At 43.0% G+C, this 24,863-nt stretch overlaps 1 protein-coding gene across 2 annotated transcripts in view; it reads right to left on the reverse strand.

Moving 5' to 3' along the window:
• Window positions 1-24,863, reverse strand: part of LOC137376531 (ALK tyrosine kinase receptor-like) — a 1,023,571-nt gene that overhangs the window by 596,025 nt on the left and 402,683 nt on the right. For both annotated transcript variants that reach the window (XM_068045253.1, XM_068045252.1), the window contains exon 4: window positions 10,228-10,429. In XM_068045253.1, the coding sequence (XP_067901354.1) occupies window positions 10,228-10,429 (202 nt within the window). The remainder of the gene's footprint in view (window positions 1-10,227; window positions 10,430-24,863) is intronic.

Raw genomic sequence — 24,863 nt, forward strand, 5'->3', positions numbered from 1 at the left:
ACCAAAACTGTATGCAGTACTCTAGGTATGTTCTCACCAATGCCCTGTACAATTGTAGCAAGACTTCCCTACTTTTATGCTCCATCCCCCTTGCAATAAAGGCCAACATTCCATTTGCCTTCCTAACTACCTGTTGTACCTGCATGTTAACTTGTTGTATTGCAATTAACAAAAATTATTTTTACAGTATGGCATGAACATTATGATACAGGTTTCCTTTATTACATCAGCAAATACAATATGCATGGTTTACTATAACGAATTCTCTGAACTTTCATGCAAAATTCAATGAAGATTTATTTGAAATCTCCACATGGTTGCTTTCAGTAATGAAGTAATATATCTGAATCACTTTTAATAAATTCAAACACTATAAAACTTAAAGTGCGTCAGATGACGAAGCTCTGCAGGTCATTATTTGCATCACAAATGCTGGGTTGAAATGTGTGAGCCCTTGCTTCCCACGTCCTTGAGAGTATTTTTACAAACAGAAAACATTTTGTTTTAAATTGCTCTGGGTACTTGCCTCCAAGGGTTTCTTCTTATCTTCAAAAGCAGCAGAATAACATTGCACTATACCTTGTTTTGCATATTAACTGAAGCAAATGCACTGAACAGATGTAGAACAAACAAATAACAAGAGAAACATAATGGAGTAAAGTTTCCATTAGTTTTGCACCCAGATTCCATAGCAATAGAGTGAACCAGCTTTATTTTTTTTTAAATTCATTCTTGAGATATGAGCCTCGCTGGCAAGGCATTTGATGCCCATCCCTAATTGCCCTTCAACTGAGTAAATCAGTTATGCTCAAAACCACTCAATTACTGGTTTTCCTCAACCTTTTACCCGATTTTAAGATTCGATTCATCCACCCCAGATTCCACCCACAAAACTGACCTCGCCCCCAGGTCGACATTGTGTGATTCCACCAATTGTGCTGGTTACGGAAGCTTTTCAAATTGTGTTCATTTTGTTAGACACTAGAAGGCAGATTTTATAAGCTTTACATATCAAAAAATTATATAATTTACTAAGAAATTGACGAATGAACACTAATAAAACCAGTAAATAGTTCAGTATAATTTTTAAGTCACTTTCTGTGATTTTAAATTAGGGTACGCGAGATGGAGGACTGGACACTTTGTAATAATGCCTTTTTTTGACAAACCCATTTGCTGCTGTATTAATAAAATTGGACCAGGTTACCATTCCCAAACTCATCAATGAATATTTTTTAATGGAAAGAAAAAAATTAAGCATTACATTCTAATATGCTGCCCATTGCACTGGTTCATGGAAGATCTTACGTTCATGATGATGCAAATGCATTTCGAGGAAACGTGAACTTTAACTTAACCAGTGAAATCTCGGGCGCATTTTGGGTCCAATTTTATGATTGCGCCAAAGTGAAAACCCTTCCTCAGTCGGCCTAGAAATCTATGGACCATTATTACCGATTTAAGTGCCATGATTAGCCCAGTTGGGACCTCTGCCACTGACCCTGCCAGAGTATCCAAGTCTGGATCCCCAGGTTAGCTCTACCTCCACCAGCTAGCAGGCCACAATGCTTTCTTTTACCTGGGGTACTGGATACTTTATGGATTCCAGGAGGGGGGGTGGGGGGCAAGGAAATTCCAGGCCTTTCCAGGGCCAAAACTCCTCTGATGCAGAGGGACACATTTGGGGTGGACAGAAATTAGCAAAAGAGGCCAGGACTTGGGGTATCTGGGTTCCAGCTGAATTCACAGGTCCACTTGACTTATGGCAGGGTTTTGGAAGAAAGACCGCAGATGACGGGAAACAACACATATACTTATAACACTTGTTGTACTGTACTCGTTCCTAGTTTAGGAGAAAATAATAAATAATAAAACGCTATTGCTAAAACTAGAATTACTTTTTTACGTAGCTTCTTTGTTGTTATTTCCTCACCAACTACAGATGTTGTCTGACATAGTTTATTCTCTTCAGAAATTTGAAATCTCTGGATTAAAGCTCAAGTGATTTGAAAAAGGCAATTTGATAAGTGCCCCCAAAGCAGTAACGGGGGCTTCATGAATTTAAATATCTGTCTGATCAATTCAAATTGCTGCCAATTCAACACATATTTGAACAAATTACACAGCAGACTTGCATTTAAATTAAGAGGCTTGGATCCTCTCTCAAACAAATTGATTGCAATGAAGCGACCAATTGTCGTAGCAGAATTTGGCATGTGACTTTGAATGACGCTGGTTTTTGATCCCTCATGGCAGATTTAAAACCTCAATAGAGCCTCTTCATTCAGAATCACTTAATGCAAATTCTCTGATCATTTGAAATTATTTAGCGCAAAACTCCTACTTTGCAGCATTATTTAAGATGTTTAATTCAAAGTACTGGTCATTTCACTTTTTTTAGTGCAAAAATTAAATTTCAATTATTGGAAGTGCACTGCACTCAGCCAAATCCTGAACAAGAAAGCCTTTTTTTTTTACAGAACAGGCAATAATAAAATGGTCTGTTTTTTGAACTCTCCCAATACGGAACACAAAGAGGTAAATAGGTTATATATTGGCCACCTTGGCCAATAACTCTTAATTCTCTTTGAAGCCTACCTCTGTTCAAGACAATAGTGCTCCCATGTCTGAGGACGCTTTTCTCGGACTTATTTTATGCTGCTGGACATTGTGCAAGAAAGAGGTCCTTTAGCTTTCAACCTCTCTCTGTCACAACTTCTCATGTTTCCCTCAATATTACAATGGTCGGAGCTTGTTTGAATTTGTTTCCTAAATACCATCCTATATATTTAAATCCTCTCTGTATTCGATACAATTAAGGACGGCAGATAGGCTCCCAAAGCTGGCAGGCCAGGAGGAGGCCCTCCAGCACGGAAGAAGCTGCAGCCTGCCAATGCAGGTAAGGGAGAGCGAAAAAGAGAGCCTCCATCTTGAGACACCTTCTCATCAACTTTAAAAAATTTTGGATTAAAAAATGGCCACAGACGCTGAGCCACCATTGTTATGTCCAGGTAGGTGGGGAGGGCCTTATATTCTGCCTGGAGTGCTGGCCCCTCGGTCTGCCACTGCGAGGCCACCTCCAGGCAGCTGACTTGTTCCCGATGTCATTGGGAGGGGGTGGGGGGGGGGGGGCGGGTGCGCGCCTGCTGGCTGACTGGAAAATTCCAGTTGCCCTCTGATAATTGGCCTTTTACTTACCTTAATTGGATACCCACCACTTGCGGGCAGTAGCCCTTCCGCCCCCAATCCCACCTCTAGGAAAATGGCCTAGGGACAGGATGGTGCTGGCAAACTAGATGGTGCAAATTCATGGCCCCTTCGCCTCCATTCTTGCCTCCATATTGGAGCAAAAATCTGCCCATAGACTCAACACATTGTCCACACCGTTTCATCACTCATAAACATAGAATTCTTTATTTCTCTAAATCTTCCTCTACAATATACAGGCTTTTAAAATCAATGTGCGTGACTTTTTTTTTGAAAGAAATCTTGCTAAAGGGTCAAGACTCGGAGTACAGGACACACCCAGGTTGAAAAGTGCCTGTCTCATGCCTCTCATCCTGTCTTAACCTCAATAGGCTTTGACCCCTTGCCTAAGCTTTACAATAAAAAACAAGCCTGACAGTTCCTGCTGAAAATGCCTATTCTTCACCTACCTGCAAACTGACCAAAGGAGGCTGCCTATAAAAAATGAAAGCAGGGTAATAAAGAAAAAAAAAATCGAGAGATGGTGGTAAATTAAAAGATAAATATTACTCTTGCCAGCTTTGTGAATTCAAATAATCATATAATTAAGAACAAAAGAAAAACAAATGCATGTAATAATACCTTGACAGTTTTGAGATGGGAAACACCAAGCACAGGAAACCTAGCATGATAAATGTGGTCATGCGTTAGTGTAATAGACTTGAATCCATTTTGGCTTCATCTTAAACTAATTTATTTGGACTGAATCCAGTGATTTAATATTAACATCATCCCAGACTGGCAACTTAATCACTTCTTTGCCACAGAAAGAAATACTTCCTTTGCAGGGAATCTGATGTGTTTGATAAATATGGACAAAAGCAACTTAAGATATAAATGGGATGGCACATCAACTGTAATCTGCATCCAGAATATCAAAATGGAAATACTCAAATCAAACTTCCACAGCTAGAGGCTGCATAATCAAGCAGTCTCGTCTGCTGAAAACGCTCTGCATCTTGTGTACACTCTCACAAACAATCCTACTAAACCTAACATCAACTTTCAATATTTCTCATGGTACATGATGAATATTTAGCAAAAAATGTGGATTACTCCTTTTCAAGTACAATATTCCTCTTTTAGATGAAATTATGCTGTAGATGTCACAGGTAAATTATTCATAAAAGATGAGTGGGGACGTACTAACGAAGAGGACTTTCCCTAGTGGGAACTCTTGCCCTTTACTATAGAATTATGTACAAGAGGGTCGATTTTAATTCATTCTGCTCTGTTTAAACGGGGTGGGAGTAGTCCAAAAATGGCATCGGGTCACTTACTGCTCTGTTCATGCACAGTGTTCTGAGATAGCCAGACACTTGCTTGTTTCAGGTGTGAGGCTACCTATATGAATCAGACTCCTATGACATACATAGGACCCTGACTGTAATTCTGTGCTACAGATGGGCGGATCATGTTCTGCATATGTTGTGCCCCTTTATACCAGGCAATGAGTGGCCAGTTTCCTGAAAGTGATTACTGGAGATCACTCAGGACACAACCCAGGGAATGCTGAATCTTTTTCTTTTGGTGGAATCAACAGGAGCAGGAGCGCTCTCCCTCTGCCCCTCAAAAAACTCTGGCCCAGTGTGGGCCTGTCATATAATGGGAGAAATGGTGGCAGCTCTTACCCTTTTTTCTTTCATGAGACGTGAGTGTCGCTGGCAAAGCCAGCATTTACTGACCAACCCTAATTACCCTTGACAACTGAATGGCTTGCAAGGCCATTTCAAAGGGCAGTTAAGAGTCAACCACATTGCTGCGGGTCTGCAGTCACATGTAGGCCAGACCAGATAAGTACAGCAGATTTCCTTCCCGAAATGACATTCGTAAGCCAAATGAGTTTTTGCAACATTTGCTGATAGCTTCATGGCACCGTTACGGAGAGTAGCTTTCAATTCTGGATTTATATTAATTAATTGAATTTTAAATACCACCAGCTGCTGTGGTGGGATCTAAACCCATGTCCCCACAGCATGAGCCTGGGTCTCTGGATTACTAGCTCAGTGGCATTAACATTATGCCATTATCTTCCCCCCCCCCCACCCCCACCAACAAAATAAAATAAATATTTTATAAGTAAATAAATGATTTCTCTAGCCACAAAATCTCATGTTATCCATGTTTTGCCTGAAATTGCTCAATGGGGTGGATGATGACAGCCTTTTTGCTGTTATATAATCTCAGATCACAACTAATGTCATCCCAAAGGAAAGCAAACTTGTTAAACTGATCTCCAGGTGAGAATGGCCAAAATAAAGGGACAGATTGTTTGTTAAAAGTCACACTGTACTTGGGGCTCAGTGCACCCTTTGAATCTCATACTTTCTCGTTGCTTAGGGAAGTGTCAAGGTAGCAACCTCCGAAGAGATGTAATGGGGGATAATACCCACCACAGAGTAATCTCACTAAAAGCCATTAAGCATGGATTCGTAAACAAATGATATGCTTATATGCGCAGCATAACATTAAATCCACAGGCAAATATCAAGAGGCTACTATATGTATACTATCAATAACCCTGAGGGCAAATAAATCCTATCAACACACTCTTCACTTAAAACAAATGTTTCAGGCATTCACTCCTCCAGTAACAATCCACCATATATGGCGTGAAAACTACTCTTTGCAATCATAAATATCTAACAATGGCACTTAGCTCTTTCCCCTCACTGGGCTGCTGCAATATCTCTATTACTTTTCAGAGCAGAATTTCATGTTTGTGAGGTCATGGATTGGTCAGAAATCCTGTCTCAAAAGATTAGTAGAAAATTACACAATTTGTCTTTTTTATGATGTTATTAACAGATGTATCAAATACTAATTTAAACTAGAAATCATGTGCTAAATCCAGCAGATGACAGTGAGGGCACTGAGAAAAAATTATAGTGAAGAGGACCTTTACTCATCCATCATTAACAGAGATGGACTGTTGCCAGCAGTCTTTCAGAATTCCACTTGGACTCCTTCCTATCTCTTTCATGTATAGATATAAAAATAGTCTTTTCGCTGTACAATATGTGGGAATAGAATTTCTCTCATTTCAAGACAGTGTCCTATGGAGAAATATAGGGGTCAATTTTAACTTGACCCAACAAGTACAAACAGGGCACTAATGCAGTTGAAATGGCAGTGTAGTACTTACCACTGTTTTTGCACTTGCATTGCAATTTTCAATTCTGGATTTTTATTAATTAATTGAATTTTAAATTTCACGAGCTGCTGTGGTGGGATTTGAACCTGTGTCCCCACAGCATGAGCCTGGGCCTCTGGATTACTGGCTCAGCAGCATTAACACTTTACGATCGTCTCCCTCCCACAAAACTAAAATAAATATTTTACACGTAAATCAAATAGTCTGCTCTCTAGGCACAAAATCTCATGTTATCCATTTTATGGCATTTTGTAAACGGCCTAACCTTAGGCAGCCAAAGTGTCTGCTTGTGTCAAGCAACAGGCCCCGTCTGATATACAAATTGGGGCCTTATGATGTGCATAGGATCCCATTGCCATTTTGAAAAAGAACTGGTCAAAGCATGCGCCATGCACCCTCTGATCTGCTCCATAGGCGATAGAGCCGAAGAGGCCCAGGGATGCTTCTCCAAGCCCTGCATAATTAAGTCAGACTACAGCCACCCCGTGTGCCTTCCTTCATCATCGTGACTCTTGCCCCACCACGCCTAACCCCCTCTCACCCCCAAGCCTACTTACCTTCCAGTCAGGGTGGAACAATATTGACCAGCCTTAATCCAACGTGTTGCAGCAGGACGCCCATTTGCTGTGCGGTAGCTTGATGGTTTGATGGAAATGAGGCTGGCACCCCAAAATTACAGTCATATCTTTGCTGCTGGGACGGGTGACCAGCCAGCTGGCACACTCATAATGGGCCCCAAATTAAAGGGTATCAAACTGCCCTCCATAAACATAGTAGTCTCCAGGAGAAGTAATTAAAATCAGTACAAAATTGATTTACTTACAAGACAATGGGGCCTAACTCCACTGACACTCAAAAGCAGTGCGCAGCAATGGTGTGCCAGAAGAGACAGGCCTGCAACTGTCCTGAATTTGTCTTCAGGTCTCATCAGTGTAATTCAGATGCCCAACAATCTCTCTGATACTGCTTGCCTGTTGTGGTCCAACCAGTTTTGGTCAGTGCAAAGGCCCACTGGTTAAGTCCTGAAGATGGGGAGCCTTGGCACTGGCTGAAATTGGTGAGGCTGGTTAGGCCTTTCAAGACCTGGAAGCGGAAGCTCGTCCAGTGTAAACAAATTTATGAATTTGCATCGGTCATAAGTGCAGGAGCGTCATTTCAATATTAAAATGAGGCTGAACTCATTTCCAGCAGTGGCATTAATACCCAAACAGATTGGCTGTGGGCCTCTGCCCTCCTAAACTGGTTATTGTTCCACCTGTTTTATGCCCTGAAAACAGGTGCAATGATGTTGGACTTCTTCCCCTATTTTGTATAAATTATAATATACTAAGGACAGAAAAACAATGTTATTCGCTATATTGAGAAATGCCCTTGTACAAACAAAAATGCAAATGCTAGAAATCTGAAACAAAAATAAAACGCACCGGTGATGCAAAATGGAATTATGGTTCTGTTGAGTTCAGATTACATGTTCTCTCATCTTCTCCTACTGGCACTGATTGATGCTGAGGCACAATTCTATGATTACAGTCGTTCTCTGGTATTTACCTCTGAGTGGCCTTTTTTTCACGTCAGCAAGCTATTTAGACGTAGAAGGCATCACTCGTGTCCTCACCCAATCTCCACACATCTACAGCGGTCACCGAATAACTATCAGTAATTCAGGCCCAAGCACACAAAGCCAATTGTAGTGCCCCAATCCCTGCCAAAGATTCGCTTAACTAATTTAACATGACTGATTCTGGGAGCTTCCTGGTCTGTGATTCTTTTAACCAATAAGCTATTAAGTAGAGCTCAAAGTTTGCTAAATTGATAATTATTTTGGAAAAACCTTTAAAAATTGAGGCAAATACAGCAAGATCACTGGCTGACTGAGTTTGCACTTCCAGAAATGACAGCTGTAGCAGATTGAAAAGTGACATTTGTTGATTAAATAGCATGTCTATCCAGAAGATGGATGTCAGAAACTGCTATCTTCTGTACTGTTACTCACAATGACCCATAAATATAGGAAAACTAAAATGGCATGGCATTGATTCCCCTGCCCATCAAATCCACATAATTCATCACAACACTGCCATGAATAACCTCAGCTAGGTATCAGATCAATCAGCTCTTTGATTGTGTCCAAATATTCATTTCTGTATTGGTTTTTTCTTACTGATCATTCTTACCTGCCTAAGGATACCAGGATATAACTGAGGGCCCAGTCCTGTGACAAGTAGGAACACGCAGTACTTCTCAACATCTCTCCCACATTCAAGTTCCAGTATACCTTTCAACTTTCACCAGAAATCACCTATGCATTGCTGCATTAATGTTACCCCTATTATATATTTTACAGTCTATATGATGTAATTGAAATTTTCAGAAAACCAGGAAAACTCCATTTAAAAATAAAATCAAAACCATTTACGAAACAAAAATTCCATTTAATTATGAAAAGTTTAGACACCATGGCCGGAATTTCACGTCAGGAGGGAGGGCCCGCCTCCCAACCGAAAAATCGGTGGTGAGCCCGCCTCTGCCTGGCCTAGCGAGCCAGGCCAGGATTTTTCACTCCCCAGGCCCTTAATTGGTCTGGGGCTGGACTTCCACCTCCTTGAGTCCCGCCTAATGGAGCTGCCGGCCGATCAGCGGGCCGGCAGCTCTTAGTCCCAGTAGCGCCACTGGTGGGACTACACCCAGTTTCAGGAGGACGAGGAAGGACAACCTGGGAAAGGAGATATGTTTTTGGGGACTTGCTGGGGACAATCGGCCAGGCCCCGGTGAGGCAAGGGGGATGGGGGGTTGGCGGGAGTGTTGTGCGTTGGGGGCTGTTGGGGCTTTGCGCCAGGGCTCTGTGGGGAGCAGGCTACCCGATCAAGAGGGCCCCTCTCAGCCCGCAAGAAGGCCGCCTGGTTTTACCAGGAAGGGTTCTTGAGGCCTTTGCCATCCAGCCGCTGAGGGTAAAATACCCAGTTAATTGGCCCCGTAAGGGCCTTGATTGACCGGGGGAGGGCGGGCCATTTCTCGCCACCGCCGTAGCGCATAAAATTGCAGCAGGGGCAGGAGGGAGTTGGGAAAGGCCATCCCTGCCTCTCACTCCATTTTATGGCCACTCCGCTGCCACCTGCCTGCTTGTTTGGGGGCCACAAAATTCCTGCTCATATTTGAAATATAACGTAAGTAAGTTGGTGGCTCCCCTCACACATAATTCACATTACCCACATATGTTTCACAATTTCTAAGAGGTATGGTCATGGGGGTAGGTGGGATGTGTGTTCATGCCTAGGCCAGAATTAACAACTAAAGCCTTCACTGTCTATCAGCTGTAAGTGTCGTAATGAACTAAGATTGGGCAGGCTCAACCCAACTTCCAATGGATAACAAACTGCTTCACAATGTGGTAGTCACACTCATAAAGCTAATAGTGTTTGCTAATTTGGAAAATGGAAAACACCATGCTACTACTATTTGTGGGGATGAGGGGTGGGGACTGAGGCTAGGATAGGATACAGAGAGAGTTAGCCTGTAACTCTTATCTGCTACATTCGACCTAGGAGTGCTCAGCCCTATTTTTGAGTGCCTGAAATTTGGAAACTGTTCCATTTCTCAGCTTTAACATTCTTTAACTGAATGAACAATAAATTCACAAAAATAAAAGCATTGATTGAATTGAACAGTCATCTTGTCCATTAATTCAATGCCACAACCTTAATTCCTGGCTATGGGGTATATGCGTGCCTTTGTTAGTACTTATTTTTCACTGACCTTGTTATCAGGCTACGACGATTAATTTCAGATTTGACAGTTTGCACTGAACAGAAAATGGAAAAACAGCTTACCCAGTTTTTGCCTCACTTTCTGATGACAGGATGGGTGTCTTGCTTTCGTTCTTGTGAAGCAGTTGAACAACATATTCCCCTGACTTTGAGTCCTGCAGGTAAATGGCCATCTCCAAGGTGCAGCGCTCACTTGTGCTCTTCAGCCATGGACTCAGCAATGCAAAGGATGTATACCCTGATACATTCAGAAAAAGGAAATGACCTAGCAAATGAAGAAACAAACACATTGGGGTCAAGATATAGAGTAGTACTAGTCATGGTGCAGTCAGACATGTGGCAATGAATATTTTTAAGGTGGAGGTAGATAGATTCTTGTTAGGCAAGGGAATCAAAAACTATCAGGGGCAGACGGGAGTGTGGAATTGGAGACAGAAACAGATCAGCCATGATATTATTAAATGGAGGAGCAGGCTCAACGGGCTGAATGGCCTACTTCTGCTCCTAACTCATATGGTCGTATGGTACAGTAACTACTGTACTTAAAATACATATACATGTGTGCCAACTACCCCAATGTCTCAACGGGCAAGTAGAACACATGGTCTGGCACTGAGCCTTATTGACCAGAAAAGTTCAGGGTTCAATCTCCAGTCTGTGTTGCTTAACTGGCTATCAGTTAGAGTATTACGATTGTTCTCTGTGGCTCTGGGTTAAGAAGGAGAAAAATAAGTCAGGGCACCCTCTTATGATGCAATCCAATGATTTCTTTTGCAAGTCATTGATATATGGATGTCAGATGATAACAGGATTGAGTTTTGTTTACAGTTAAATAAACATGCAGATATTTACTGGCTCGGTTCACAAATAAAGAATAGCCAGTTTGGCAAGGTCCTAAAGGTTGCAGGATTATATGAGTTTCGGAGAGTGATATAAACAAATGCTGAGAAAATTATCTACGCAAATAAGTTACTACCCAATAACTTTCAAAGAAAATTTCTACTCAATTTACATGTAATCCACGGTAATTAAAGATTTATCACGCTCTTTTTAAATTTACTAGAATTTAGCATCAACCAGTCTTATTAATATATTGGTACAGTGATCAAGGACAGTTGCACTGAGCTCCCTATCCATTCTCATTACGACTTATGGAAAATAAGATTATTTCATTAATATATTGAAGTTACAATCTCATTTTTAAACAAGAATTCTCTCTCCCATGGCTACAATCCACTAAATGAAAAAAAGCATTATAAAGATCTAGAGGCACTGAACAAATAGTTTCAATGTAATTAACTGAACGCTCCTTCAGCATTTGGTTTCCAGTTTGTTTTTTAACATTTTGATTTGCACTGTACAATAATCGAGGTGGATGCTTTCCATTTATTGAAAACAACCTATGACAGATATTAGCTATTTCTTACCAAACGACCATTGCCGTACTTCTTTCATCAACTTTATACACCATACCTAATCATAAAGTTTACTCAACTTACTTAATCTCCTGAACTTATTTAAATTGCTGAACCTATTTACTTTCCTTGTATAAAAGTTTTGTGCAATTACTCCATGACCCTTAAATTAAATAACAATGCAAAATATCCATCCATTTCCTCAGCTCTACTCTTCCATTCCAGGCTGCCACCTTCCCCTAGTAACAGATCATGTCCCCAGGAATATATGATCTCTCATGCTACTCCTGTCCCTGTCACCTCCATTCTTGTTCTGCATTGCATGCTGCATAGTTCCCTTTTGAAGAAATTAAGACAACGCCAACTGTTTTGGCTGGAAATGCTTTTCACATTTCCACTACTCTTTGATACCATTTACTAGTCACCATGTCACACCACAGGATGCTGCTGGCCAGAATACACAAGGAAACTACATATTACACTGGAGCATGCGGGGCTGAATTTTCAACCACCTGTGGAGCGTGTTTGGTTGCGTGTGGGCCCGGAAAATCGTGCAATTGAAGATGTCACTGGTTCTCAATGCCTCAGTGACGTGATTAGATTTTCAAAGGGAGTGCGGAAGTGGGGAGCTGGTAACTTGCATCCCTCCAATTAACAGCTTGTTGAACTCCTTGTGGAGCTTATTAGGAGTATGGGGAGCAACAGTTAGCAATTTTCAAATGGCAAGCGCGGAGAACACGGAGGGTCTGGGACACATTTGAGCACAGCTGTCAAGAACACAGCGGGGAGCCATTAGCGCTCCTGACTTGAGGGTAGCAGTGGAAGGGTGCTTTTCTGAATGGAGGGATGTGACGAGTGGTGTTCCGCAGTGATCAGTGCTGGGACCTTTGCTCTTCGTAGTAGATATAAATGATTTGGAGGAAAACGTAGCTGGTCTGATTAGTAAGTTTGCGGACGACACAAAGGTTGGTGGAGTTGCAGATAGTGATGAGGATTGTCAGAGGATACAGCAGGATATAGATCGGTTGGAGATTTGGGCGGAGAAATGGCAGATGGAGTTTAATCTGGACAAATGTGAGGTAATGTATTTTGGAAGGTCTAATGCAGGTGGGAAGTATACAGTAAATGGCAGAACCCTTAGGAGTATTGACAGGCAGAGCGATCTGGGCGTACAAGCCCATAGGTGACTGAAAGTGGCAACGCAGGTGGATAAGGTAGTCAAGAAGGCATAAGGCATGCTTGCCTTCATCGGTCGGGGCATAGAGTATAAAAATTGGCAAGACATGCTGCAGCTGTACAGAACTTTAGTTAGGCCACACTTAGAATATTGCGTGCAATTCTGGTCGCCACACTACCAGAAGGATGTGGAGGCTTTGGAGAGGGTACAGAAGAGGTTTACCAGGATGTTGCCTGGTCTGGAGGGCATTAGCTATGAGGAGAGGTTGGATAAACACTGATTGTTTTCACTGGAACGACGGAGGTGAAGGGGCGACATGATAGAGGTTTGCAAAGTTATGAGCGGCATGGACAGAGTGGATAGTCAGAAGCTTTTTCCCAGGGTGGAAGAGTCAGTTACTAGGGTACATAGGTTTAAGGTGAGAGGGGCAAAGTTTAGAGGGGATGTGCGAGGCAAGTCCTTTACACAGAGGGTGGTGAGTGCCTGGAACTTGCTGCCGGGGCAGGTGGTGGAAGCAGATACGATAGCGACGTTTAAGAGGCATCTTGACAAATACATGAATAGGATGGGAATAGAGGGATACGGTCCCTGGAAGTGCAGAAGGTTTTAGTTTAGGCAGGCATCAAGATCGGCGCAGGCTTGGACGGCCGAATGGCCTGTTCCTGTGCTGTACTGTTCTTTGTTCTTTGTTTAGTGTGGAAAAGTTGTATAAGAGAGGAGATATAAACTCAGTTGCTCATGCAGTAGCATAGAGTTGTCATTGCCAGAGCTGAGAGGCTTGATTTTGTGAGGAAAGTGTGTTTGGACTCTTGAGAGGAACATGAGGTTGCTGGCATCTGTGACCACGTCTAGCCATGCCTGCTTGGTCTGGCTCGCAGGAACCCTTCCTCCGGATGGAGGGAAGAGTACAGCTCTCCAGTCTGCCACAGCCTCGATCAGGGCATCAAGGGAAGCATCAGAAAAATGTGGGGCCGCCCAGGGACGGACAGCCAAACCACTGCTGGCCCTCTGCTCATCCATTTCCAAAGGCAACGGCAAGCTCAGTCTTGGCTACCATTTGCCTTTTAAATTCTCTCTCTGTGCTTAGCTCCTGCCCATACCGTGCACCTAATTGGCCGTCGAATTTGTCTCTGGGTCAATTAGTGGCTGAGACTTTGAAAATTGGGTGCTCGCGCCCAAATTAAAATTTGGCCTGAGGTTTTTCATTGGATTGTTAAAAAGTCTTTATAAGTGATTAGATAGAAGGGTTTTCTCTGTGTTCATGTGTAACCTATATTCTGGCAAAGAACTCCACAATACAATTTCTCTCTTATGAGTGGCTGACAACTCATAAATGCCAAAAACAGCACCGTGAGTGAGCTACAGATCATATCCCATTGTTGACAAACCTTCCAAACCAGTTTAAAATCATATATTATGGAATAGATTTCCCTCATTTTGCAAAAAATTAATTAAATTTGCTTATTTTACACAATGTAACAAGCCTCAATCAAAATGGTGGGTGCACACAATTTTGTTGCAGGTGATTTGGTGAAGCCTGAATCCATGAGCAGTAAAAAAAAAAAATCCAATCACAACAGACTCCTCGAGTAACTAAACAGTCTTTTAACAGGCATTTTCTTTCTCTCCACCAGCAGATTAAAGCCTCAAAAATTGCCTGCAGCAAAACACTACAACCTGAAATTCTGTCATTAATTTCTACCAAAGCAAAGCATTTTAAAAAGATGAAAATGTAGTCACAATAAATTTAAACTTTATTCAATTACATGCAGGACACCCACATTAAGCCTCCTACCAGTCAGAAGGTGGGAGGTATTCACAATGTGGGACCATTTTATTCAGGCTAAACAATTAACCAGGTTTATTTCTAATCAAAATGATCTACAGAAGCAGAAACATAGGGCTGGACAAGTAATGGTTAAAGTCATGAAAATTTTGCCTCATCCCTGGGACTTGACTGCCTTGGAACCGGAAGCTCCTTATTAGGTAGAATTTACATAAAATATTCCTGTGGAAAATCCCAAGGAATATCAATGAGAAACAAACTGCTTGGCAGGGGTTAGCTCTGCATGTCAATGCAGGAACAGTACCTAGAGCAAGAGCAGTTAGCTCCAAGGTAAGGAAAGGTTTGGAGATCTCACCAAGGTAGAACCATTCACCAATACCTTATATTAAGTAGGTTTATTCAAGCCTGCTGAAAACGCATCCTGAATATATTTCCATTCAGGCTGTATGCCCATGTAATCACTCTCTTACTTCTGAATGAAAATCTATGTGTCATGAGTGCAAATCATGCCCTTTAACTACTCCGTTAATATTTCAGATGTTTCAGCAGAACTTCTGCTTAGCAGAATTTTCACCCATTTAAAAAAGCATTAAGACAAGAAGCTTAAAGTCCCGCTTTATTGGGTCAGAAACCACATTTTTCTGGAATTTAAAAAATATATTTTTTACTTTTCTATTTAGTGCGCTTGCTCACCCGAATTTCAAAGGCAGTCACGGTTGCTGCTTTACAGCTTGGATTCCAAACACCATGGGTTGAATTTTATGAGCCCTGTAGGGACAGGAGTGGAGATAGTGGCAGGGGCGGGGAGGGTGGGGGGAGGGGGAGGGGGGCAAGAAAATTGCGAGGGAAGGCAGGGTAAAGAGTGGCTACCCGACCCGAACCCGACCAGACCCAATGACATGTGTCAGGGTCGGGTCTCTCTTCCGGAACCAGCATTCGGGCTCAGGTCGGGTCGGGTTGAACGTGGACAGTGCTGCCTTGCTCCGGGAAGTAATCTTCAAATGAACATTCAGGACGTCAAGGCAGGAAACGTGCAGTCTGGACTCCGCACTCTGCAGTAAAGCCTGGCTACCCGACCAAACCCAACTACATGTGTCGGGTTCGGGTCGGGTCGGGCATTTAAAAAAAGTAGAGGACTCGGGCCCGGGTTGGGTTTGGGTTGGTTATTGTTGGGTCGGGCCCAGGTCGGGTTTTAATTTTATACCATGGCCAGGCTTTAAGGCAGTGGGTGGAGTGCCTGTAACCTTCCTGACACCATGGAATTTGGTCCGGGGCGGGGAAGGCCTTCCCACTGTCTTGCAATCCATACTTATAAACTACAAAATGAACTTAGGAAGTAAACTCGAATCGGCACTTTTCTTGTAAACAAAATGAAGAGGTCGGGTGACCTTTCCTTTCCTGCCAATACACATAGAACTATAAGAACCCTGAGCTAAATTTTCATGTCTGGTCAAGTCTTGGTATAGTCATTAAAATACAAATGACCTTTCTGGACACATCCCTGAGAAATCATTAAAATGCAAACAACCCTTTCTATGGTAATGGCTGCTTCTCTCCAACTGATTGGTTGACAATACTGTCACAGACTTTTGGACTCCAAACTCAATTTCTAAAGAATGGGTATGAAAAGCTCTACTTTATCAACATGAGATGAGGAGGAATGACACCCGGACTCCCATTGTCGAACAATGGTCTCAACATCAGAAACCATTTATGAGGTGAATGGAAAGAGGAACTATTGCCACATGACAGCAGCTAGGTTTCTGATAGGAGCTTTAATAAAGGTATATTCTGGGCAGACAAAGGAGATCCATCTATGCCATCGAAGAGAAAAGACTTTGCCTAAGAATACCAGTTCTGAACTAAATGTAGGCAGAGACTGGAGTTGGCTTTGAACTCCCTACCTGAGAAATCGTACCAGGAATTTGCCATTGATCTTTGGCTAGAATATAACAAGAGCAGTCTGCAACAGCATATCCATCTTCCTAAACCTCCCAAGTCTTTCTTCAGTGAACAAGGGAATAGATTACAGGCCTGCACCATTTCAAGTCTTCACCCCCGGGAAAAGCAAGTTTAACAGACAATTCCATAAAATCATCAGACCTAACACATGTTATCTATATAATCTCTATCTTTTCTCGAGTGTGTGTGTATCTGTATGAGTGTAAGAGTGAGTGTTGTTGCATATATTTCTGATGTTGTACAATAAACATTTATCTTTTTTTTAAACTTATGAGGAAACCTGTCATTTGTCTGTTCTTGATAATTAAAGCACTCAAGGGTTTAAAAAAAAAACCTTTAAAAAAAAAATGCTGTCTTCTGTCAGTTGAGAGGTGGAAAGGGGGAAACTATCCCTATCATCTCTCACTTGTCCATACCACCACCCAGAGGCCAACTGAGGCCCTTAAGTGGCTCCCATCTCACCAAGGTCGGAGGGGCCCACTGCGACATGGAGACACCACCAGGTGAGACTTGGCAGCCTCCTAGCAAGCTCGGGAGGGTGTGTCCCCCCTCTGGAGGCAATGCCATGGAGGCACACCTGTGGTGATTGCTGCCCCTGCGCCAAGAGCCCCCACCCTGCCCTCACCAATACACCCCCCAACCCCCTCGCCGGGGCCTGCTTGATTGGCCCCAGTGACTCCAACCCCACTTATCTGCAACCCAGGGTTTCTGCCATCTTCGCCCCTGCAGGCCTCCTACATTACCAGCAGTAGCCACTGCTCCCGGTGGCGCTGCTGGCCTTCCAATTTACCACCCACCGTTGAATTCCACTGGGGGTCCGAAACAGGGCCGAGGCAAGGTCGCTCTCCACCTTCTAGCCCACTGCCGGGAACCACCCCTCCACCCCTGCCAGGATAAAATTCAACCCCATTACACCTAAAATTTCCATCTCACAATACATTCAGGTATGTTATCTGATCCACATTGAGAACAAAGAAAGCGTCTTAGTGAATTCTGACACAGAGGTGAACTTTAACCTGGAGCTGGTTTCAGACAGACGGGGTATTTTAACTCCTTGGCCTCAGTAACATTTGATTGGTGGACTTCCCAACCAATGTATTGAGAATGGGCAACCCACCCACCTTCTGGCTGCAATTTCCGGTGGACCTTCGAAGGACCATTTAAAGTAGGAAGGCACCGCTTAAAGGCAGCTGCATTTACTTTTAGACGTTGCTGTTTTTATACTGCTGCAAACTGGAAGATGAGTTGGAAGCAAGCCCCCAGGGTCTCTGATGCCTGTTAATCAGGAATATTGAACTTCAGTTTGGGCGTCTACTCACTTATCTTCCAGCATCTTGCTGACATTTAATTTTAATCCAAATTAACATATAAATAGTCCTCATAATGCCTGCATTATGCATCACCCTGTACTCAACCTGCAGCTAAGATTGCAGTTTTCAGCAGGAGATGTTTACATAGGGCTACTGTAATACAAATCCAAAGAACTTAAAATTACATCAATGCAAACTATAAAAAGCTTCTGTGTTTTAAAACTGACTTCAATTCAAATGACAGTGAATTGAGATTAAATTCCTAATAAAAAATGTTGTGAACTGATTTTTATGTTTGCAATCCTACTTGATGTCTCCTTGTGTCTCGTATTTTTAGTCTAGTGGTCCAGAATGTGCTGAATTGTATATGTAGGATTAAAGGTGGTTCTTGAACTGAGGTAATTTTTGAAATTTTATATGTTAAACCAAACCACAACAGCTGTTTTAGTACTGAGATCCTCAGTGTGTTCAAAGAGACTGTTTAGCCTAGCAGAGACTGCATTTCGCACAGACATAAACTGTGGAATGAAAATTGGTCATTCAGCTTATCACTTGTTCCAAATTTACAATTTCCATCATCATATCTGCTTTCTGACTTATTTAATCCCCGGACTGAAAAGAATTATTACAAGAAAGACCTTGAAGAGAAGAAAACTAAAATTCTGACCTTATCCCAAGGGCTATCAAGTGAACAACTCCAGGACATCAGTCTAAGCTCATTTCATTCTGACTGGCCGCATATGCAAATTATGTTCCTATGACCCCAGAAGACTGGAGCCATTGTAGTTCATGTAGTGTTTGAACAACCAACTCCAATCCTTTTTGCCAAATCTTCAGCCCTCCTTCCTTGACTCATGCTGAGATATGGTTTCACAGGTACTTCCTGCCTTCCAGTACTTCACTCAAGAAACCATGCGCATTGGTAACTTATTTGGCCGAGGGGCATCACAGGATGGACTTATCCCATCCACACCCAATGCCACATGGACACCTTCTAGCTCGAATATCTGAATAAGATTCAGAACCAGGTATTTTATCTACATTTCTCATGGCCAGTGAGGCAAACTGCTGTACAGGGTGTCCTGCTATCACTACCATAGTTGGGTTTAGCTAAAGGCACTTTTACATCTTACAGAACTTTTGATGAGGTTGATCAATGAAGGACTGCACATTTGCATGTAATTGGACTCTGCCGATGTAAAAGCACTTCAGATTTGAGATCAAGCGGAGACTTTCCTACATTGTCAGGCTGTTTCACACGATACAGTAAAGTTTTCAACAACAGCCAATCCTGTTCTCAACTCGGTGCCCTTTGTTAATTATGTATCTCATCTTAGTCCACAGGATACAGGTTTAATATTTTTACAGAGTGTGCAGAGTACTTGGGGTAGGCTTTAACTTGGGTTACTTTGCAGGAGGGGTGGGGGTTGGGGGCAGTAGCGGCCCAAAAATGTACGATTGGTCTGGCAGCGTGTCTTCAGCACATTTTTGTTGTAAGTGTGAATTTGGATAAAGTACAAAATAGGTTGGGCTGAGAATTTTGGGAGAGCACTGTGAGGAACACTTCTTCCCTCTGCTCCCCACTCAACCTGCCCCCACCAACTGCCTTCTCCTCTTACCCAGTACAAGGGCCCAGGATGAAAAAACAATCTCCACTGCCTGTCAAAGTTGCTCTCTATAGACAAATTCACCTGTTCTTTATCAGTCAATCCACTTTATGAGTAATTTAGAAGATAAATATTAGCAAGCTGGGGCTCAGGAAATATGTATCCTACTTCCTTGTGAGATAGAGCAATTTTCTTTTACCTAGAGAAAGCATCATTTTTGCCCTTATTTGTACACCTTTATTATGAACAACTTTCACACTGGCATTCTTTATTTTTAGCTCAAGTGCTTGATCTAAGAATGTAAACTGTGGAATAAGAAAATAAAGCTTGATTCATCAAGCCAACTCCATTTATGGAATCTGATCCACTGTAGGCAAGATGCCTTTGGAGCCAAGAATTTTATCAGCTTTCTACCCAACCCTTGTGTTAAAAGTGAAAGTTTGAAACTGCTGTTCTCGGAAGCACGGCCAAGTAGGAATTGGTACTGCATTGTGGGCTGAATTTTCAATCTGGGTTCAGGAACCCGACGTCTGGATCATTTCTGGGTCCAAACACCGCACCACCTCAGCGTCACTGACCTGATGTTATTTCGATATGCAAGGGCCCTAATTGGGCCAGAGGCAAGTTTGGCACCCAATTAGTGGTGCCGGACGCTGGCTGGAGACAGCAACTGGCTCTGGAGGGTGATTCTCAAAAGCAGACAGCAGCCATGACTGGGCTTGCCATTGCCTCGCAGTATGGAGTAAGGCAGGAGAGCAGAGGGTCATCAGCTTCACAAACAAGTCCCTACTCATTCAGAAGGTAATTAATCCATTTTTCTCAAGCGATGGCAAATTGGTGCCACCACATTAGTACCTCAGTTTGACGTCCCTTTTTGTTTCAAGACTTTGGGCTGAATTTGATGTTCTTGTTGCAGGCGTGACTGTTTTCCTGGGGGGGTGCGGGGGGAAGCGGCGGTGGCGTGCTGGAGCATCCCCACGGAGCTATCTGCCATGGAACCTGGCACCTTTATGCTCTTTTCCGATTTTGTCAGAGGCGGGGAAGTACTGTGGTGGCACTGACGCCCTGACATGAAGGCATCATCACTTAAACGTTTTACATACTGATTTAAATGCATTTGAATTCATTCACTGCAAGCAAATAAAACATTCTCAATTTTGTATTTGGCGTGCAGCACTCACGTGCCTTCACTTTCTCAACTTTCAAAAGCTGCCGCCACCGAGGCGAGAGTCCTCGCTGCCTCAAAAAGGGAAGGTAACTAATCGTAGTTTTTTTTTAAGGGAAGTGGGGTTTGCAGTGGACATTGCTGCTATGTTGAATCTGCTAGGGGCCTGTGTCTGAAGTAGGCGGAGGGGCGGGGGGGTGCGGTGGGGGACCTCTAAAAATGTATAGGCTATGTTTGTCAGGGGGGGCCATTACAAGTTAGTTTAAATGATATTGGCATGGTTGTGAAGGCTCACATTTTTGGAAAATTTGTCAGACCAACATTAATCCCAACTATACAGTCACCGCAGGCATCCTGCCGAGCAAAAGTGGACAAAACATCAGGGAGGCATCAGTGAACTGTGGGGCCACCCTTGCTCTGATATCTGACATGGTTGCCCAGCAGCTTGCTGGTTGATTGAGAGATTTAATTCAAAACACTGAGTTATTGCTTTAATACACTGCTGCTCAATGTTCGGAGAGACTATATTTCCGGCTGGCAGCCTTTTAAAGATGGCGCCAGCACCTGCCCCAACATCAGGTGATGCCGTGAACGGCGTCTCTGTTGCCTCCCCCTCCACATGATTGGGGGAGGGGGGAGAACGGCCATCTCCATTATGCAAAATGGGCGCCCACCGCTGGGGTCACATGCAGGACTTCCGTCATTTTGCACACCCACTGCCGTTCCCGGTGGCAGGATCATAAAATCCAGACCTTTATATCAGCAGCAACAATAATGGCTCCCTGCTGTGCTCCCAACAATTGTGCACTAACGTGCACCAAACCATTCACTCTTCCCATTCTTACCTTTGAAAATGTCATCCTGTCCAGCCCGTTAACTAGCTTTTCAATGAATTTAACAGCCAGTTAATTGGAGGCGTGCAGGTTACCATCTCTCCTGCCCTCCCTTTGCAAATTGTAGCACGTCACGGAGGTGCCCGCACCTGACTTCGCCCGAATGGATGATTGAAAATCCAGCCCTTTATTTCAACAATCATCAGGCATAAATAAGTTAGTTGCTACTGTTTCTTGATTCTGAGTTGGGCCTCTGTACTGAACTGCCACATCTCTCTGACATCCTGTTTAATTTTACAGCAGTTTCCTTGGGAACGTCTGAGTTGAACAAAGAACATATTCTAAATCTGTATATACAAAATGCATTATGTTGTGGAATGCTATATTGCTGATCTTTTCTGTTCTCCTATCTTTTATTTCTTGTCCTATATTTACAACATGACAACAGGACCAAAAGCTGAGCTCCGCTCAATCATGCTACATTACAGAGTATTTTATAAATTGACAGAAAATATTACATCAGTATTTAAAAGCTGAAGTTCCTTCTTTCGAATTCAGCAGCAACACTGAATGGTTTGACAAATCAAGAGTACCATATGGCATAATATCCCTGCAGAACCATCATTTGCACACTTCTCCCTATCTGCTGACATTCTGTTTCCACATATTTGTAGATCACGGTTTTTTTTTTGCAACTGTTCAAAGGAATGCTCCAGGCTGCACTCCAAGATTTCATTATCCAGTTGTCATACAGGCCCCCAACTGCCAAGAATGAGGCATATTAATTTCACCACATGGACATTAAATTTCAAATTGCTGCTGGGAAGAAGAGAAAGCCTTTTACAAGGGGTTGCCACGCTCCTGGCTGGAAAGACATTTTTGCATAATAACAGACAGTGTTTGTAGACAAAGGACCATTCCCTGACACACACACAATACACAGAGCCAAAACATGGTCAGACCAGTTAGTCACATGACTAACCTGCTTGGCAACCTGGGGGTTTCTGAATTGTACAGTTTTGAACTGAGAGCCAGCAGAAAGCTGTTTGCTCCTGGATTGAAAAGACCTCTCCTGGCTGCCTCACCACAGCCTCTCCTGTCTGTTCCCAACTCTTTCTCATGGAACTCCAAAACCCACTGAAGACACATGAACTCCAAGAGAGAAAAGTCTCATACAGTGAACAAGGTTTAAGAAGAATACTGGGCCCCAATGAAAAGCAAGATCTACCTACAATCAAGGACTCTGCAGCGAGCTCAAAGACCCGTAACAACAACTCTTCAGATATTGCCTCAAACCTTCCCACTTTATTTTTCTTCTGCTCTTTTCTGTCTCTATTTGCATGTGTATTGCGTGTGCATGCTAGCATAGGCACATCGTGTATCCGGAGGCGTTAACCGAATTAGAGTTTAAGTTTAATAAATTTCAACTTTTCTTCTTTAAACCCAAGAAAGACTGTTTGTGCTGGTTTCTTTGCCTTATAATTGGAAAGCGGTAAACAAGGATTCACCAAGGAGGAGCTAAAAACACCATGGGTTTAAAAATAAAACCCTGTTACAGTAAGACCAGGTGAAGGCTGAAAGGTAACTCTAGACCTCTTTCTCACCTGGCTGTATCACAATACAGCCAGGAGCGTGCTCCCTGATGATGTAATAGCTTTGCATACCTCCCAATGTCACTAATATAATCAGTTTAGGAAGAATTCAAGTTTAATCCCTGGTTCGTGCTGTGGTAGCTGATCTTCAGGTGCTACAGTTTTGCCTGCAACATCCATGGGCTATTGAAAGGAAAATTCATCCAGATTTCCCACTTCTCAAAGCTATGCAGTCCTGAGCTCCTAGAGATCACTGATCTTGAGGCCTGTCAAAGACACAGCAACCTTCCACATGCTGAAGCCTCATTGGAGTAGACAACCATAAAAGTGATCACTTAAGACAGGCAATATGGGCTTATGCCTGGGTGATAATTAGTGTACGGGTATTTTTAGCCAGTAAAATAGTAAACCTTTTAGAAATCTTTGTGTGTCAGGTGATATGGATATCAATGTTGGTCTTTGGGCAGAGGTAATTTATTGGAGGATAGATGGATGAGAACAGATGTTAATGCAGGGGGATAGGGATTGTTCAACAGAAGCTCTCTTCAATTAGCTACTGCCCAGGAGCTCTAGTTGCAGGTTGGTGTTGTCCGATCACTTTGAGACTGTGGGACGGGGATCCCGCCTCCTGAAACTTACATTTAAAAACACCAGCGCATTGCTCGGGGGTTTCTTCCCGCCTTTTCGGCCCAGTGCCAGGAGCCCCGCCCCCTACTCAAAAATCCACCCCTGTAAGTGGAGAGTCACCGAAGGAGGTGATGTCACATCACATATGACCAGAGAGCTGTGGTTGTTCACCAATAGAGTTAGGCATGTGTAGGTATGCTCCTGTATTAGTTGTATGTATATATGTTCCAGTTTAAGTTACAATAAAGACCCAGGTATTCTTCGCATATTATTTGTATTCCTGTGAATCTTGTAATAATTCATGCACTAAAGGAACAAATAATATAATAAGGTGACAGAGTTTTGAATTTTCTGAAGAACACCAAGTATAGCACAGTGACAACGCCAGAGAAATTTTAAAAACACATCAAGTACAGTCGAGTAACAGTATCTTGGGACTTCTGAAACACACCAAAAGAGAACAAAGTGACAGTGGATTGCTTAACTGCAGCGGCTGAAGATTCTTCAGGAGTGCAGTTGGCAGAAGAGCCCACAACAGCGCAGAGAGCTGGACTGGAGACAAGAGTCTGGGAGGTGTTGGAACTCTGGGTAAAGAAGGCAAATCATCACGGGATTGTAGTTTACAATTGATCTGGCAGTGGGCCAGAAATCGTGAGAGAAAGTAGTGCAGCTATAGCTGCACCAGTTTTGCGGGGCTGACATCTTTGTCCGTGGGTCCTGAGCTAAAAGAGCGGGAAGAGCTCAACAGCATCACTGGAGATCCCCGGCACATGGTAAAAGGTTGGCTGTGGCAGCTGCTTGTACTGCAAGCTGCAGCACTGCACAGAGGAAGTGTTGTGTTTAAGAAATGAGCCTGTGTAAAAACTGTGCCTGGTAAAAAAAAACTGTGAAAAAGCCTATGTTTATAACGAAGCAAGATCATCAAGAAAATGGCATTCAAGCATCCAATTATGGGATGAAAGGTGTCAGACATAGTGCCCGAGTTCAAACTGTTTTGCCAATGGATGGAACTGTGTTTCCTGGATAAAAAAGTGAGCGAACCAGAGAAAAAAGCTGTAAAGTTCAAGATTGCACTGGGCAATGAGGACCTGCAATGGATCAACACATCAGGATAGTTGGCTGAGAATCAGAAGGACCCGAGCAAGCAATGGACATTCCAGGAAGGTCAACTCAAGGTAAGGGTCAATTTCCAAGCACACAGTCTTGAGCTTATGACCTACCAGCA

Source organism: Heterodontus francisci, chromosome 13, assembly GCF_036365525.1.
Source record: "Heterodontus francisci isolate sHetFra1 chromosome 13, sHetFra1.hap1, whole genome shotgun sequence".
Lineage (NCBI taxonomy): Eukaryota > Metazoa > Chordata > Chondrichthyes > Heterodontiformes > Heterodontidae > Heterodontus > Heterodontus francisci.